The 16519-nt window shown below is 53.4% G+C and overlaps 1 protein-coding gene across 1 annotated transcript; it reads left to right on the forward strand.

The window, feature by feature from the left end:
• The first annotated feature begins 2094 nt into the window (after positions 1 to 2094).
• On the forward strand, positions 2095 to 16464 carry C32H16orf89 (chromosome 32 C16orf89 homolog). Its single transcript, XM_043456107.1, has 8 exons — positions 2095 to 2308; positions 5951 to 6100; positions 7243 to 7393; positions 9115 to 9232; positions 11546 to 11681; positions 12684 to 12788; positions 13386 to 13472; positions 16113 to 16464. Exons 1-8 carry the CDS (start codon positions 2101 to 2103, stop codon positions 16241 to 16243), a joined length of 1086 nt encoding a protein of 361 aa, XP_043312042.1. The 5' UTR covers positions 2095 to 2100; the 3' UTR covers positions 16244 to 16464.
• The last annotated feature ends 55 nt before the right edge of the window (positions 16465 to 16519 follow it).

A 16519-nucleotide genomic window follows, 5' to 3' on the forward strand; every position in this document is an offset into this window, starting at 1 on the left:
AGGGTGAGGAAGGAGGAGTAAATCTGTGTAGATGGAGGGATGGGCTGTCTGCGGGCAGCCTCAACCCCCCAGTTTCCAGGGAGGCCCCACCTTCAGTTGTCTTGCTGGGGTCATGAGACCAGAACATGGACCCCGCCCCTCCAGGCACCGTCTGTGGTGGGACCGGGCTGGGATCCGGAGACCCCCGCCTCAGGGTGTCCTTGATCAGGGGATCAAGCACATCCCTCTCTGTCAGCTGGCTTTCCCGACCTGTGAACTAAGGGAGGGGACTTCACATCTGAGAGGCCCCCTTTTGTTCTGATGATCTAAGAGGTTAAGGACCAGCCACCCCGGCAAATGCCTTGTCCTGGAAGAGTAAACCCCCCATTGGGGAAGGCGTTGGGATCGTTTCTCTAGGGAGAGAGGAACAAGATGCCACACCAGCCAGGCCTGCTTGTCCTGCTTGCCTACTTGGCCAACATGACACGTGAAATTCAATCCTTCCGTAGATCAAGAGAGTATTGTTTCCCTTCCAGATACCAAGGCTGGACCCTGGCGGGATTTCCCAATGGTTACGGGGACTCCAGCGTGAACCCCTGTACCACCCTAGCTGTGAGACAGTGGGTTGTAATAAGTCATTTACCCCCCAGAGCCTCAGACTTTACGGTATAAAAGAGGACAAGAATAACACCCACGTCAGGAGTTTGTTGTAAGGATTAACAGGTGATGATGGTGACAAGCTTCTCCCGGAATAGTTGTGCTCAATGGCACACCCAAGGGAGGAAATACTGGTTCTTGAGGAATAAAGAAATACTTATGCTTTTTTTTTTAAGCTTTTTCTACATGAAGCACAGATACAGGGACCTCGCTGATGGTCCAATGGCTAAGACTCTGTGTTCCCAATACAGGGGGCCTGGGTTCGATCCCTGGTCAGAGAACTAGAGCCCATGTGCCGCAACTAAGACCTGGAATAGCCAAAGAAGTCAATAAATATGTGATGTGTGCATGCTCAGTGGCTCTGTCTTGTCTGACTCTTTGTGACCCCATGGACTGCAGCACTATCCTTCCCTGTCCTTCACTATCTCCCAGAGTTTGCTCAAACTCATGTCCGTTGAGTCAATGATGCCATCTAACCATCTCATCCTCTGTCACCCTCTTCTCCTCCTACCTTCAGTCTTTCCCAGCATCAGAGTCTTTTCCAATGAGTCAGTTCTTCACAATAGGTGGCCAAAGTTTTGGAGCTTCAGCTTCTGCATCAGTCCTTCCAATAAATATTCAGGGTTGATTTCCTTTAGGATTGACTGGTTTGATCTCCTTTCAGTCCAAAGAACTCTCAAGAGTCTTCTTCAACACCACAGTTGGAAAGCATCAATTCTTCAGCACTCAGCTTTCTTTATGGTCCAACTCTCACATCTGTACATGACTACCAGGAAAACCATAGCTTTGACTATATTCATCACTTTGTCAGCAAAGTGATGTCTCTGCTTTTTAATACACTGTCTAGGTTTGTCAGGGATTCCTAGGTGGCACTAGTGTTAAAGAACCTGACTGCCAATGCAGAAGATGTAAAAGACCCGTGTTCCATCCCTGGGTGGGGAAGATCTCCTGGAGAAGAAAATGGCAACATACCCTGGATATGTTCCCATGTAGCCTGGCGGGCTACAGTCCATGGGGTTGCAAAGAATTGGCTTTCCTTGGGGGCAAACATCTTTTCATTTCAAACTTATTTCAAACAAAGCAAAATAAAGCCAAACCAACTTTGCAGTTGCTCCATCAGAGATGTAACCTGTGGACCTGGAGAGTCAGGGGTGAGAAGGAAAGGATGGCCCCTCTCCCCAGCCTGCAGCCAGCTGGCTCCATGTGCAGGGCTGGCTGGCCTGACTGTGAGGCTCCGACCCCTGCCTCCCCACCCCACCCCACCCACCCCCATCCCTGAAATCAGTCCCTGGCAGCTGCCCTTTCCAAACCCTCTGCCCAGGCCATTCCAGGCTGCAGGATCAGCCCCGCCTGGCCACTCCTCTACTTCTCTGCGGGTGGAGGGGGAGGAGGTGGGAGGCGGGCGCATGGGGCGGGCCGGCCCGGGGCTGAAGCGCTCCAGCAGCCTCTCTCAGAAGACCAGCCATGTCCAGCCCAGGGCTCCCGCTCCTGCTCTTGCTGCTGGCGGCCCCGCCACTGCAGCCCTCCAGGCTGCCACCACCAGACACCCCAGAGGGCAAGGCCACCATCACGGGCTTCATCCTCTCTGCGCTGGACAGAGCCACGTCCTTCCTGAAGAAGAGGCTGCCCGAAATCAACCTGGACGGCGTGGTGGGGTTCCGGATGCTAGAAGGTGGGTGCGCTCTGGTTGCCCTGGACTGGCCACCGAGAAGGCAGTTCTCAGCCTGTCACCTGCCCGCTTTGCACCCCGGGACCAGCCCACCTTCTGGTCCCCAAATACGATGCTCTGACTATAAGGAAAGAGGGGCAGAGGGCGGCTGGCCCCTTTTGAGGTATCTACAGACCCTCTGTGATCAATTACTTTTTTCTTTTAAGAAGCAGGAAGGATTCAGAGGCCACTCAAGAAAAGATTTGGAAATTATTATTTTCCAGGGAGGAAATGATTCATTTGTCAATCCCTCCCTCCTGACTTGCCAGGGCTTCCCGATGGCTCAGCAGGTAAAGAACCCACCTGCCAATGCAGGAGACACAAGAGACGTGGGTTTGAGCCCTGGGTCGGGAAGATCCCCTAGAGTAGGAAGTGGCAACCCACTCCAGTATTCTTGCCTGGAGAATCCTGTAGACATAGGACTCTGGCAGGCTACAGTATTTGGGGTCACAACTGGGCTATTAAGCACACCCCCTCCAGACATGCCAGGACCGAAGCTAGCAGAGGGAGTGTGCCCATGAGTGTGCCCGCCCTGGCTCCCCCTACATCCAGCCAGAGCCGCCTGAAGGCTCCGAGAAAACAGCCAAGTGTTTGTTCAGCTTTGAAGGATATGAGATCCCCGAGGAGGGGGCTGGAGATAGGCCAAGGCAAACAGGTAGCCACCCCCCACACTCACCAAGGGTTTCAGCGAGCCCCTCCCTGACCCCAGTGACAAATCCCAGGCTCTGGCTGGCCCCATTCCTGTGTCACCCCATCTGTGTTGCCACGACAACTTTTCACACACCAGATCCCAGCAGGAGGTGGGGCTCTGGGACCTTCTGCACTGTGTCCTTGTGGCCTCACTGCCTCTGGCTTCCTTGTGTCCTCCCCACGCCCCTGACCCCCACCCCCAGGCTGCATCCTCAAGACCCTGGTCCCCTCCCCTCCAGGCCAGGATCAGGGTGCGGGTCTCCTTCATGTAACCCTCGTCGCGTCTTATAACTCCTCTTTGTTGCTGTTTAGTCACTAAGTCCTGTCCGACTCTTTGTGACCCTATGAACTGCAGCCCACCAGTCTCCTCTATCCATGGAGTTTCCCAAGTAAAAGTACTGGAATGGGTTGCCATTTCCTTCTCCAGGGGATTTTCCCAACCCAGGGATCAAACCTGCATCTCTGGTGTCCCCTGCATTGGCATGCGTGTGTACTAAGTCACACCAGTCGTGTCCGACTCTTTGCAACCCTATGGACTGTAGCCCACCAGGCTCCTCTGTCCATGGGATTCTCCAGGCAGGAATACCGGAATGGGTCACCATTTCCTACTACAGGGGATGTTCCCAACCCGGGGATCGAACCTGCATCTCCTGCATTGGCAGGTGGATTCTTTACCTCTAGCACCACCTGGGAAGCCCTGCAATAACCTATTGCTGCACAAACTGCCCCAGGATTTGGCTGCTTGAAACAACAATTATCTCCTGGCTTCTGTTCGTCAGGAATCCAGGAGCAGTTTGGCTGGGAGGGTCTGACTCGGGGTCTCGCGTGAGGTTCCCATCCAGATGGTGGCCAGCACTGTGATCATCTGAGGCTTCCCTCGTGCTGGCAGAGCTGCCCCATTCACCCACAGGCCTGGTGGGTTGGCGCTGGCTGGCAGCTGGAGGCCCCTGTTCCCCACTACGTGGGCTCTTCCAGGGACTGCTTAAGCATCCTCATAGCTCAACAGCCGCTTCACCCAGAGCAAGTGGCCCAAGAGAGAGCCGGGCGGAAGCCTTGGTGTCTCTTACAACCTAATGTTGGAAGTCACAGGGGCTCCCCAGGTGGCTCAGTGGTAAAGAATCCACCTGCCAATGCAGGAGACGCAAGAGATGCAGGTTTGATCCCTGGGTCAGGAAGATCCCCTGGAGGAGGGCATGGCAACCTACTCCAGTATTCTTGCCTGGAGAATCCTATGACAGAGGAGCCTGAGCAAATGAGCACACACTTGGAAGTCGCATGTTGCCATTTCCCCAGTTTTATGTTGGTTTCACAGATTGGCCCCATCCCAAGCAGGAGGGGGCCGAAAGGATGGGAAATGAGCTGGCTACCACAGCCCTCCTTCTAAGGATCCTGCCTACATTCTCAATCTTCCTGGGAGAGAGAGGGGGGTTCACATTCTGGGAGGGGTCCAATAAGAAGAGATTGACCATTGATTTCCCGGGTCCTCTCTGCTTGGGGCTGGACAGGCAGACACTGACCTAAGAGAGCAAAGGGTCCCTCCAGCTGCTTCCAGCTGCCTCAAGGGGGTTCCAGAATGCGGCAGCAGCTGCCACATATGCAGGGAGAAACAGGAGCAAGCCCAAGGACCTAGGATCACCATGAGGTCAGGTTGGGCTCACCTGGTCTCTTTGATAATCAGCAACCCTCCTGGGACTCTCTATCCACAGGTTCAGCCAAACGATCTAGAACAAGGCTTCAGAACTAGACTGCCTGGTTCCAGTTCAGAGAGGAGTGGAGTCGGGGGAGGGGTGTTACAGAGCCCATCATCCTGCCAGACTTGCTCAGCACCCTCCTCAAACCTTGTCCACTCTCCCCCACGCAGTGCCCAACCTGACAGCAGCTGCCCTACCGCATCTCACTTCTCAGCTCTGCACTGATGCTCCCTCTCATATCTCCTCTCTTTCTGGCTACCCCATGACCTTCTCTTCCAGCCACCCCATCCTCTCCCACCCCTCCTGGGCCACTGCTAGTCCACAGGGCACCTCTGTGAGAATTAGAAAAAGGTACCACCTTTCTGGAGTCACTTGACTGACATCTGCTGGAAAATTGTCTTAAAACATGTACAAACCCATGATAAGAATGTGTGTAGCCCTTGTGCAGTGTACAACCTGCTCAATTGTACACAGCAGCCTTCCACTCTGCAATCTGAGTCTCTCCCTCATTTTTTCCTCCTGGACCACAAAGCCCAAGTCTCTATAACTAATAATAATCACTAAACATTATTAAGTGTTTTCTTTGCACTCTGGACAATGCCAAGTCCTCTATATGCATTAGGGCTAAGTTGCTTTGGTCATGTCCAACTCTTTGCAACCCCATGGACCTCAGCCCACCAGGCTCCTCTGTCCATGGGATTTTCTAGGCAAGAATGCTAGAGTGTGTTGCCATTTCCTTCTAGAGGGGATCTTCCCAACTCAGGGATCGAACCCACATTTCTTAACGTCTCCTGCACTGGCAGGCAGGTTCTTTACCACTAGTGCCATGCCTTTGCTTATTTAATCTTTATAACCCCATCCTCCAAGAAGGAAGGAATATCACGACTCCCATTTTACAGATGGAGAAAGTGAAGCAGAGAGAAATTAAATGACTTCCTCAGGTCACCCAATGAGAAAGCATTAGAGCCAGGACCTGAACCCTGGCCCCCCTCCAGAAATCAAGCTCTTAGCCACCACCTTCCCTCACTCTGACCACCACTCCCCACCCTGCCAGTACCCAGCTGAGCTCCCCAGAGGCCTAGTTTCCAATAAACTCAGCAAATATTTTCCCCTCAAGAGCTGGAAGAAGCAGAGAGCTCGGTATGCATTATAACTGGGGGTATATTTTCCTGTCCATGTGGTTCATCCAGTGTTGGGATGAATGAACTCTGCTTCCCCCTTGCAGTGCAGCTCAAAGGCGTTCAGGAGAAGTGGGCGCGGGACTCCCAGCTGCAGCCACTCGGCCTGCGTGTGGGCAAGCTGGTGGAGAAGTTGGCTCCTCTCCTCCACGATTCCATCTTCTACCTCAACCTGAGTGACCCCAAGTACCTGAGAGGTAAGAGCGTGGGTGGAGTCCCATTTCTTCAGGAGCACAGACAGCTTCTGGGGGCGCCCACTGAAACCACCTGCTGCGGCTTCAGTTGGCGTCAGGGAGGGCCTGGGAGGACCTGTAACCAGCTGCCCCTGCGGGTGTTCGGTCATCCTTGACTTCAGCTTGAGATGGCCTCTCCCACCCACGGAGGGCAGGTGGAAGGTAGGGAGTGGCTCTCCCTCACTTTTTCAGCTCATGTCCAGGCTTAGGGGCAAAGGACCATCCCAGACCAGAGGAGAGGGAGGGTCGAGATCTAAAAGGTAATCTGGCCCTTTGCATGGCAAACATTAGCATCTTGCCACTATCTTTCTTCTCGCCCTAGAATGCAGAGCCTCTGTCTCCTCGTCAGCCTGGAGTCATCCTACCAAGGGGCCCCACCCTAGAAGCCCTGGCCTGAGTTGTTCCTGGGTGGGGGCGGTGGGGGGTATAAACCAGCCCCGTGTGGTCCAGTCCTGCCTCCCAGGCTCCCCTTCCCAGGTCCATGAGGGTAAGTGGGGAGATAACTGGCCAGACAGCATGAGAGACCCCAGCCCTCCCCAGCATCGGCCTGCTTCTCTGTATGTGGGGTGCTCCACCCTCTCCCCTGGAGAAGGAAATGGCAACACACCCCAGTATTCTTGCCCGAGAGATCCCATGGACAAAGGAGCCTGGCTGGCTGCAGTCCATGGGGTCTCAAAGAGTCAGATACAACTTAGCTACTGAGCATATACCCTCTCCCAGGCCTGGTCCCTGAGACCATCCCAGCCTGGCTTATCCTGGGGTTGGTTCTGCAGGAGCTCCATGTTCTAACAGAACCAAAGGAGGCAACTAACCCTGTCTAGATGTCTCAAGCTTCCATGGGGTGCAGTAGATTTACTCAGAGCCTGTCCCAACATTTTTCCTAGTGATTTTTTTTTTTTTTCAGATAAAGAGCTTTGTGAATGTTTCAAATGCAATACTCAACCCTCAGGCAATGCTCAGAGCCCTGAAGGCACCTGAGTGCAGTCAGGGCTGCCAGGGGAGGGACAGCCAGTTCCTGGGCTCAGAACCACAGGAGCCTGGGGGGTGGTTAACCATGGCATGGCTCACTGCTCCTGTGTCTCCCCCCACTCCCTCTTCTCCACCAGAGTTCCAGCTGACCATCGAACCTGGGTTTTGGAAGCTTCCACGTGCCTGGACCCGCACCGAGGCCTCCCTGGTCTACCCCACTTTTGAGCAGGAGGACTCCTTCTCAGAGGAGCTCAGTGACTTGTGCCTGGTGCAGCTGCTGGGAACCGGGTGGGTCCCCTGGACCTGCCTCACTTCCTGAAGACCCCAAAGCGCCTGCCTTCCGCCAGGCCTCTGGTCCCACTTGCTTCCCAAAGCCCCAGTGCTGTGCCGTGCTGAGTCACTTCAGTCATATCCAACTTTGTGACCCTATGGACTGTAGCCCACCAGGCTCCTCTGTCCATGGGATTCTCCAGGCAAAAACACTGGAGTGGATTGCCATGCCCTGCTCCAGGAGATCTTCCTGACCCAGGGATCGAACTTGCGTCTCTTATGTCTTCTGCAGGTTCTTTACCATTAGCACCACCTGGGAAGCCCCCAAAACCCCAGGGGTTTGGGCAAAACTAGGTGCCAGCTCCCCTGAGAGCTGTTCCTCGTCCCACCCCCATCTCTGAGTCGGCCCCCTGCCTCCATCAAAGGCTTGCGGCCCACTCTAGACACCCACCTCCATGCCCTGCAACCCCCAACTGACTGGTCTCCCCACACCAGAGGGATCTTTCCAAAAAAGCACATCTGAACACCCCACTCCAGTGTGAAGCTTCCTTGTTCTCAGGTAAAGCCTCGACTCCTCTGCCCTCCCTTGGTGGCTCAGACGGTAAAGAATCCGCCTGCAATGCAGAGACCCGGGTTCAATCCCTGGGCCGGGAAGATCCCCAGGAGGAGGAAATGGCAACTCACTCCAGTATTCTTGCCTGGAGAATCCCATGGACAGAGGAGCCTGGCGGGCTGCAGTCCATGGGGGTCGCAGAGAGTTGGACATGACTGAATGACTAGCACTTCCTCTGCCCTCTCAGGTCCCCAGGCTCCTCTGGTCCAGCCCCTGTGGCCTCTTTTCAGACCCTCAGAGGCACCTGTTCCCTCCCACTGCAGGCCTTTGCCCATGCCCAGCAGTCGCCTCTGTGGTATCTCTTCCCTTCCCGCTTGCCTCACCCCAGCCCCTGTGCTTAAGTAACCGCTCACACTTTAGGCCAGCTCCAGTATCTTGCTTCCAGAACCTTCCCTGACCCCATAGCAGGAAGCTGACCTCCCACAGTGGCTAGTTCTCCTAGCCAGGTCCAGTTCACGCTTGTTTCATGGTTCCACAGAACAAATGTGAACTGCATCCGGCTAAGAGAACCGGTTCCAAAAAGCAGGACAGGGCTGTAAGTCCCAGAAAGAAGGACCCAGCCTTGTTGAGCTCACCGTTTTATCCTGCTGTGCATTGGGCTTGGAGGAAACCCTCCAGGGCCAGTGCTAGGTGCAGGAATCCATGGAACCCATGAGCAGAAGAGGCAGCAGGTGCCCAGGCCCCCACCGTCTCAGCATCCTTCATAGAGGTGTTTGGGCCAGGACACAGTTGGGCTTGCAGAGGGGCTCTGCTGCAATGAGGGACCTGCCCCATCCCTTCTATGGGGCAGGCCTGGCACGGGGGGTGTGGGGGACAGACCAGGCCTAGGGGTCTGCTGTTTAGGGCAATTCTGAGAAAGATGGTACTGGGGAGTCCCACGGAGAAATGGGATGTCACAGCCCCTGGTGCCTCCCCCAACCTAGGACGGCTCCAGTGTCACCTCCCCTGTGACGGAGGGACCGATTCAGCCAGTCCAGAAAAGGACACGTGTTTATCTGGCTCAGCTGCGGGCCTGACCCTGCTGGGGGCTGTAGTAACTAGAGGGGGAATCAGGACCCGGGAAGGCTCCAGGCCCCCAGGCTTCACTTAGGACGCTCTTAATAGCCTGGAACAACTTGTCTTGCAGGACAAACAGCAGCCAGCCCTGCCGGCTCTCCAACTTCTGCAGGACCTTCATGACCAGGCCAGGCTGCTCTGGCTACTGCCTGTCCCACCAGCTACTCTTCTTCCTCTCGGCCAGAATGGTAAGTGCCCGGTGTGGGCCCAGCCACAGCCGGAGGAGGAGAAAGAATGACTGGAAGGCGCTCTTGACAGTGTGGCTTTGCACGTTCACACCAGGAAAACCCGCGGGTTTTAAACCTGTGCTTCAGACATCAGGAGTGGGAAATAGCATGCCATTCATCAGCCGTGAAGTCCAACCAAACTGGTGGAGAGGTTGGGGGTGGTAGTGTTGAGGTTCTGTTGGACAAAGAGCTTTGCATGCTGAACTGGACCACAGGGCGTCAGGGAAACAGAGAGGGGTTGGGAGAGGAGCCGCAGAAGTAGCTCGGTAAACAACAGATGGAAAAGGTCTTAGAACAAAGTCAGGCACTAGCTGCTTCCAGAAAACCAAGCCAAGACCAAAAGAGACCCACCATCACCTCCCTGTGCCCAACACTCTTTCAATCCCAAGCACTCAGATTTTGCTAAATACTCATTTTAATTTATTTTATTTTGGCCTCACCACATGACTTGCAGGATCCCTGTTCCCTGACCAGGGTCTGAGCCCCGGTCACAGCAGTAAAATCACAGAATCCTAACCATTAGACTGCCAGGGAACTCTCGCTAAATACTCATTTTACACATATATTTATTTATATACAAAGCAGGGCTTGCTATCTCTATTCAAAAATGTTACTCAATGCCCAGAAATTCTTAATCAAGAAAGGACTTGTTGGTTTTAATAGATTTTTTTATTATTATTTATTTGCAAATTGTCACAGCCCAGTGTTTTTGCAAATACAACAAAAGCCTAATTACAAGGAAAACTGTTGTGATTATTAGATTCAGCAGATAGAAAATTAGTCTGACATATTGCTATAGCAGTTTTTAAAGCGTGTTCTCATCACCCATCCTTTTCTCAGTGTGGTGAAACCAATCTGCGGCCCAGGCTCTTTTTTTTTTTTTTAATTGGAGGATAATTGCTTTACAATGTTGTGTTGGTTTCTGCTGCACAACATCACAAATCAGTCATAATTATATATATATATATGTCCCCTCCCGCTTGAGCCTTCCTCCCCTCCCCCCAGCCCACCCCTCTAGGTCATCACTGAATGCCAGGCTGGGCTCCCTGTGTTATACACAGCTTCCTACCAGCTATTTATTTTACACACGATAGCATATATATGTAAATGCTACTTTCTCAGTTTGTCCTGCCCTCTCCTTCTCCGGCTGAGTACACAAGTCCGTTCTCTATGCCTGCATCTCTATGCCTGCCCTGCAAACAGGTTGATCAGTGTTATTTTTCTAGATTTCCATATGTATACATTAATATATGATATTTGTTTTTCTCTTTCTGACTTACTTCACTCTGTATAACAGGCTCTAGTTTCGTCCGCCTCACTACAACTGACTCACGTTCATTCCCTTTTGATGGCTGAGTACTATTCCACTGTATATTTTTACCACACCTTCTTCACCCATTCATCTGTCGATGGACGCCTAGGTTGCTTCCATGTCCTGGCTATTGTAAATAGTACTACGGTGAATGCCGGGGCACATGTGCGTTTTTTGGATTGTGGGTTTCTCAGGATGTATGCCCAAGTAGTGGGATTGCTGGGCCATATAGTAGTTATTTTTCCTTGTGAAGCGCTGTAGCTGCCTGCCACAGTGCGGTTAGGCTGGAATCAGCTTGCAGTGACAGCAGCTAACAGCTTTAGAGCGCCCCCTGGTGTCAGGCACTCCCCCCCCATGCCAGCACCCCTCTGGTGCAGCTCCCAGCAGCATCACTTTCTTCTCCCCATGAAGACACTTGAGGCTCATAATAGGTTAACTTAGGTGGTAGAGGTCCCACAGCTCCTAAGTGGCTGAGTCGGGACTTGAACCCAGCTCTCTCGGTCCCTCGGTGACTAAGTCTCCCATGGGCTGGGAGCGCAGACGGGGAAGAAATTTGGGGGAAAAGAAGAAAGATCTGCTGTCAAAGGCTGCTGCTGCTGCTGCTGAGTCGCTTCAGTCGTGTCTGACCCTGTGCGACCCCACAGACGGCAGCCCACCAGGCTCCTCCATCCCTGGGATTCTCCAGGCAAGAACACTGGAGTGGGTTGCCATTTCCTTCTCCAAGGCATGCATGCATGCTAAGTCGCTTCAGTCGTGTCTGACTCTGTGCGACCCTATGGACAGCAGCCCACCAGGTTCCTCTGTCCACAGGATTCTCTAGGCAAGAATACTGGAGTGGGTTGCCATTTCCTTCAGCTGTCAAAGGCAGCCACTTGCAAAACCATTTCAGAATAGCAGGTATTTCCCTGTAACAGAGCGTGCATCTGCCACCCACTCTCTGACTTGTCTCTCTGTTCCCCCAGAGGGGATGCACCAAAGGGCTGTTCCGCCAGAGCCAGCACTACATGAACATCTTCTGTGCCAACATGATGGACCTGAACCGGAGAGCTGATGCCATCGGATATGCCTACCCGACCCGGGATGTCTTCATGGAGAACAGTGGGCCCCGCATTCTACTCTAGCAACAGAGCTGCAGGGTGTCCCTGATTTCAGGCAAACACACACACACAAACACAGTAGGGCTGCCAGGCTCAGCAAATGAAAATACAGGACGCCCAGGCAAATCTGAATGTCAGATAAACAATGAATACACTCTTGGTATAAGTATATCCCCAACATTGCATGGGCTATACTTAACTTTTTTTAAAATTCATCGTTCTTTTGAAACTCAAATTTAAGTGCGCATTCTGTATTTTTTCTGCCACTGTTTTGACTGCTTCCTGCCCCCAAAAGCTGACCCAGTGGTGGAGCTCTGGACAGACTGACTATGTGACTGGCAAACAGACCCTGAAAGCCTGAGAGAGGAGACTGAAAGAGGAATCCCTGGGTGACTGCTCCTTTGCTTGGGTGTCCAGGCCCCCGTACTGACCCTGACTCTTGAGCAGCCCTGACTGAGGCCCTAAGTGGAAGCAGGACTCAGGTCTGGGGGCCCCTGCTCACTAAGGCAGGCCCTCAGGGCCTCCTTCCAGCCACTGTGGGGTTTGTTCATTTTTGTTTTATGGCTCCACTGGGTCTTCACTCATTTTTTTAAATTTTGGCAAGGGCTTCCTCTAGTTGCAGTCAGCTGGGGCTACTCTTCATTGCAGTTTGCAGGCTTCTTATTGCAGTGGCTTCTCTTGTTGCAGAGCACGGGCTGTAGGGACAGGCTTCAGTAGTTGCAGCTCGCAGGCTCTCAAGCCCAGGCTCAGCAGTCGTGGCACATGGGCTTAGTTGCTCCGAGGCATGTGGACTCTTCCTGGACCAGGGATTGAACCGGTGTCCCCTGCATTGGCAGGCGGACTCCGATCCACTGCACCACCAGGGAAGCCCCAGCCACGGTGTTGAGTGCCCACCTCCTGGTGCTGCTTCTCTCTAGCAGATGGCACCATGGTGGCCTTGGGGAGGGGGAGGAGGTGGGCCTGGGAGGCAGGCCTGCAGAGGGTCCCCTGTCTTTGCTTCCAGTCGTGTTGTGTGGGATGAGTGGCTTCTCCGACTTCTACAAGCTCCGGTGGCTGCAGGCCATTCTCAGCTGGCAGAAGCCTCGGGAAGGGTGCTTCGGGGAGCCAGGTGAGCTGCAATTCCTCCCTGACTGGGAGTGGGCGTGGGGCGGGAGGGTGCTAGGCTTCCACGCCAGGTGGGGAAAGGATGCGTGGTGTTAGGGGTGTGGAGAGGGACGTGCAACATGCACCATGCCTGTCCATGCACACAGACACACAGATGTTGGGGACGTGGCAGCAGACAGGTGCTCGTGGAAACTTCCAGTAGTGCCTCCAGATTCAGGAGACCTGTGTTGCTTGAGATGTTGTGAAGAGGAGGGGGCTTCGCCAATAGCTATTTCAGAGTTTATTTATTTAGCTGCACCTGGTCTTATTTGCCACACCTGGGATCTTAAGTTGCAGTATGCAGGATCTTTAAGTAGTGGCAGGTGGGACCTAGTTTCCTGACCAGGGATGGAACCCCCAGGCCCCCTGCACTGGGAGCTCAAAGTCTTAGCCACTGGACCACCAGGAAAGTCCCAGCCAATAATGTTTAAAACCCATTGCCTCACTGTACAGCAGAAACTAACACAACATCGGAAAGCAATCATACCCCAATTGAAAAAAGGGAAAACAGAAATACAAAAAAAATCCATCTTGAGAAGTTCACCTTGTACTCTTCTCCCAGCTGCTGAAGATGAAGAATTACCTGAAGCCATTCAGTACCAACAGCATTTTTTGAGAAGAGTGAAGAGGCGAGAAAAACAATTTGCAGGTAATGAAAATACCCAAGGGACCTTCTTCTTGTCAAGAGGGCCTAGAAGAGATACACACAGCTCACCCTCAAGGATCACTGAGGGTGCCAGCATCACTAAGGGGCCGGACTGGAATGTCTTTGTGTTTGGGAGCTGAAGGGAAGGGTAGGAATCGCTGATGCCCTCCTCTTTGAAAGTGGGGAGTCCAGAGATGCTGTCTCCAGTGAAGGGAACATAAAAGAGATGTTTAAGTGTATTTCACACTGAACGTCACTGAGGTAACCCTCTCGGTCAAAGTCTACTCAGGAAAACAGACCCTGAACTGGGAACTTCAGCAGAGGGAACTGAATATAGGGAACTCATCTCAGAGATGCTGCAAGAGCTGAAAACAGAAAAGGTAAGAAAACACAGAGGTTAGCCACTGCAGGACGCCCCCATCCTCCCTGGAGGCAAAGCTGGAGGGACCGTGGGAGGAGCGGAGCCTGTGGAGGCTGGATGCAAAGAAGATGGGGGTGGGGGGGGAGAGACACCCAGCTTCTCCCCTCATCCCACCTGTGCCTGCCTGTGGTGGGCAAGGCAGTCTGGTGAACGTATTGAATAGTTTGGAGGGGTTGGTGCACTGGGATTTGGAGCAAAGAAGGGCAGAAGCGGGATCCTTGAGCCAGTGGACAAGGGACAAGCACAGTCCTGGTGTTCCCAGTTTACATGTCATCCTGGGGTTCTTTTTTTTTTTTTCTTTGGCTGTGCCACATGGCTTATGGGATCTTAGTTTCCTGACGAGGTCTCCAACCAGGGCTCCTGGCAGTGAAAGCCTAGAGTCCTAACCCACTGGACCTCCAGAGAATTTCCCTGGAGCCACTATGAACAGCGCCCCCTTCCCTGCCAAATGTGTCCTAATTGAGATGAGTTCGCTATGTAGCCAGTGCATGAGTGTAGAGAAACAGAGAACGGGCTATGACTATTAATGCATTCCAGGTGGTGCTAGTGGTAGAGAACCTGCCTGCCAATTCAGGAGACAGAAGAGGTGCAGGTTAGATCCCTGAGTTGGGAAGATCCCTGAAGGAGGGCACGGCAAGCCACTCTAGCATGCTTGCCTGGAGAATCCCATGGACAGAGGAGCCTGGCGGACTACAGTCCATAGGCTCGCAAAGAGTTGGACATGACTGAAGCCACTGAGCACAAAAAAGATTTCTTTTATGATTATTAATAAAAATTAAAATAACTGCAAGGCAAGAGCAGGAAGGGAGGTGAGCCGGCCAGCACAGAGATGTCCAGCACACACTGGGGAATGATTCCAACAACTAAACGTCTCCCCAGGAACCCCACCATGGCTTCATCATCTACCTGCAAGTAACAAGAGAGGAGAGTGATGATGGGTTTGTTTCATAGCTGCCACCAAAGGCTGGGCGGGGTGGGGGGAGAGTTCTCATGAGACCTCCGGGGCCCCCTGCCTTGGCAAGGTCTGCCTGACCCAGGGGCTCGGGCTGCCTGTAGCCAGCGGTAGGGGACCTGCTGTGCACTTCCGGAGATCTGGCTGCTCCCTCGAGACTGACACCTGGAAACTAGGCCCGTCCTGAGGACTGGAGAGGGAGCTGCAGAAATCTCACAGCCTGAGGTCCTTCCTGGGGCCCCTGCAGGTTGACCAGCAGCCTGGGAAGCTGGGAGAGGCATGTTCCTTCTTTCATTTATGACATGCACACCTGTTGACTAAGGGCACCGGATTCGAAGTCAGACTGTCTGGGTTCAAATCAGCTTCTGCCTTTCTTTGCTGTGGGAGTTGCTCAATCTCTCTGAGCCTCAGTTTCACCATCTATAAAACGGGAACCAAGCCATGCCTCATTCATAGGGGTTTTGGGGGGTTAATTTCAGATCATCATGCAACGTGCTTCCCACATTTTTCCTATGAAGGTCACCAGTAAGCATGGATTGCCAGGGTTAGTAATTAGGCTCCTTGAAGTTTGCATTATCTCTCCCTCGGAGGGGCCTTCCCTTCTCCAGAGGAAAGGAAAATCATGGCTCCCTCCAACCTGCTCAGAAACTAAAGGTGGACAGCTCATTTTGAGCTCAGAGGACTCAAAATAAGAGGACATTATAAATGATGTCAAAGGAGCTCCTGGCCCAGGTTGCTGTTTGGGCAAACATGGGACCAGGTGGGCCCCAGGCAGGACTGAGGGAGGCTGTCAAATAGAAGAAATGAGCTATAGAGTCTCCAGGGTTGGGATCTCAGCTCTGCTCCCAGTCTCTCAGTTTCCCCATCTGTGAAATGGGGCCATTGGGTGCTGTTCTAGAAGGTCTCACGCAGGTCCTGAGCATAGGGGAAGGTGGAAAGAATTGGACCAGGGTGTGGCCTCCAGGAAGGGGCTCTGGAGGGTGAATCACAACATAGAGTCACCCCTGCCCATGTAAGGAAGTCTTTCAGACAAAACATAACCTCCCAGATGAGGAGGTTCCAACTGGCTGAAGACATTTCTTCCCAGAGGGGAGACTTTAGCAGCCAACATTCACGGAGGTTGGCAGGTGGGTGCCCAGCCCTGCAAGGGAGATCTGGGGACACCAGGCTGGCCGAGAGAATATCTGAGAAGTCCTCACAATGGATCAGTGACTGCCTGCTGCGCCCCCCTCCCTGGACTCACAACGGGACCTCTGTCTGTCTTCCCCAGACGGCTGCTCCTCCCACAACACAGCCATGGCTGTTGCAGCACTGGGTGGCTTCCTCTATGTCCTGGCGGAATACCCCCCAGCAGAGGGGAAGCTGCGGCCACCCACAATGACACCACCCGCCGGCCACTGACACAGTTTCACGCCTGCCACCACCAGGAAGATGAAGCCCACACCTTTAGTCCATCTTATTCTTAAGTCCTGGGGTGCAGGTCACATCCTAAGGCGGAAGCAGCTGAAGCAAAGAACCCGGGGTCGCCGCTGTCCCCCTCGCCCCGGGGAGCCGGGCTGGGGAGGTGGGGCCGGGATGGACCCAGGTGTGAGAGCAGATGAATAAACGTAGACTGCAGTTGAGCTGGGCGTTGGGTCTTGGTTCTCAGCCTTTCAGACTTCTAGGGCTCCAATTCGG

Source organism: Cervus canadensis, chromosome 32 (genome assembly GCF_019320065.1).
Source record: "Cervus canadensis isolate Bull #8, Minnesota chromosome 32, ASM1932006v1, whole genome shotgun sequence".
NCBI classification, from domain to species: domain Eukaryota; kingdom Metazoa; phylum Chordata; class Mammalia; order Artiodactyla; family Cervidae; genus Cervus; species Cervus canadensis.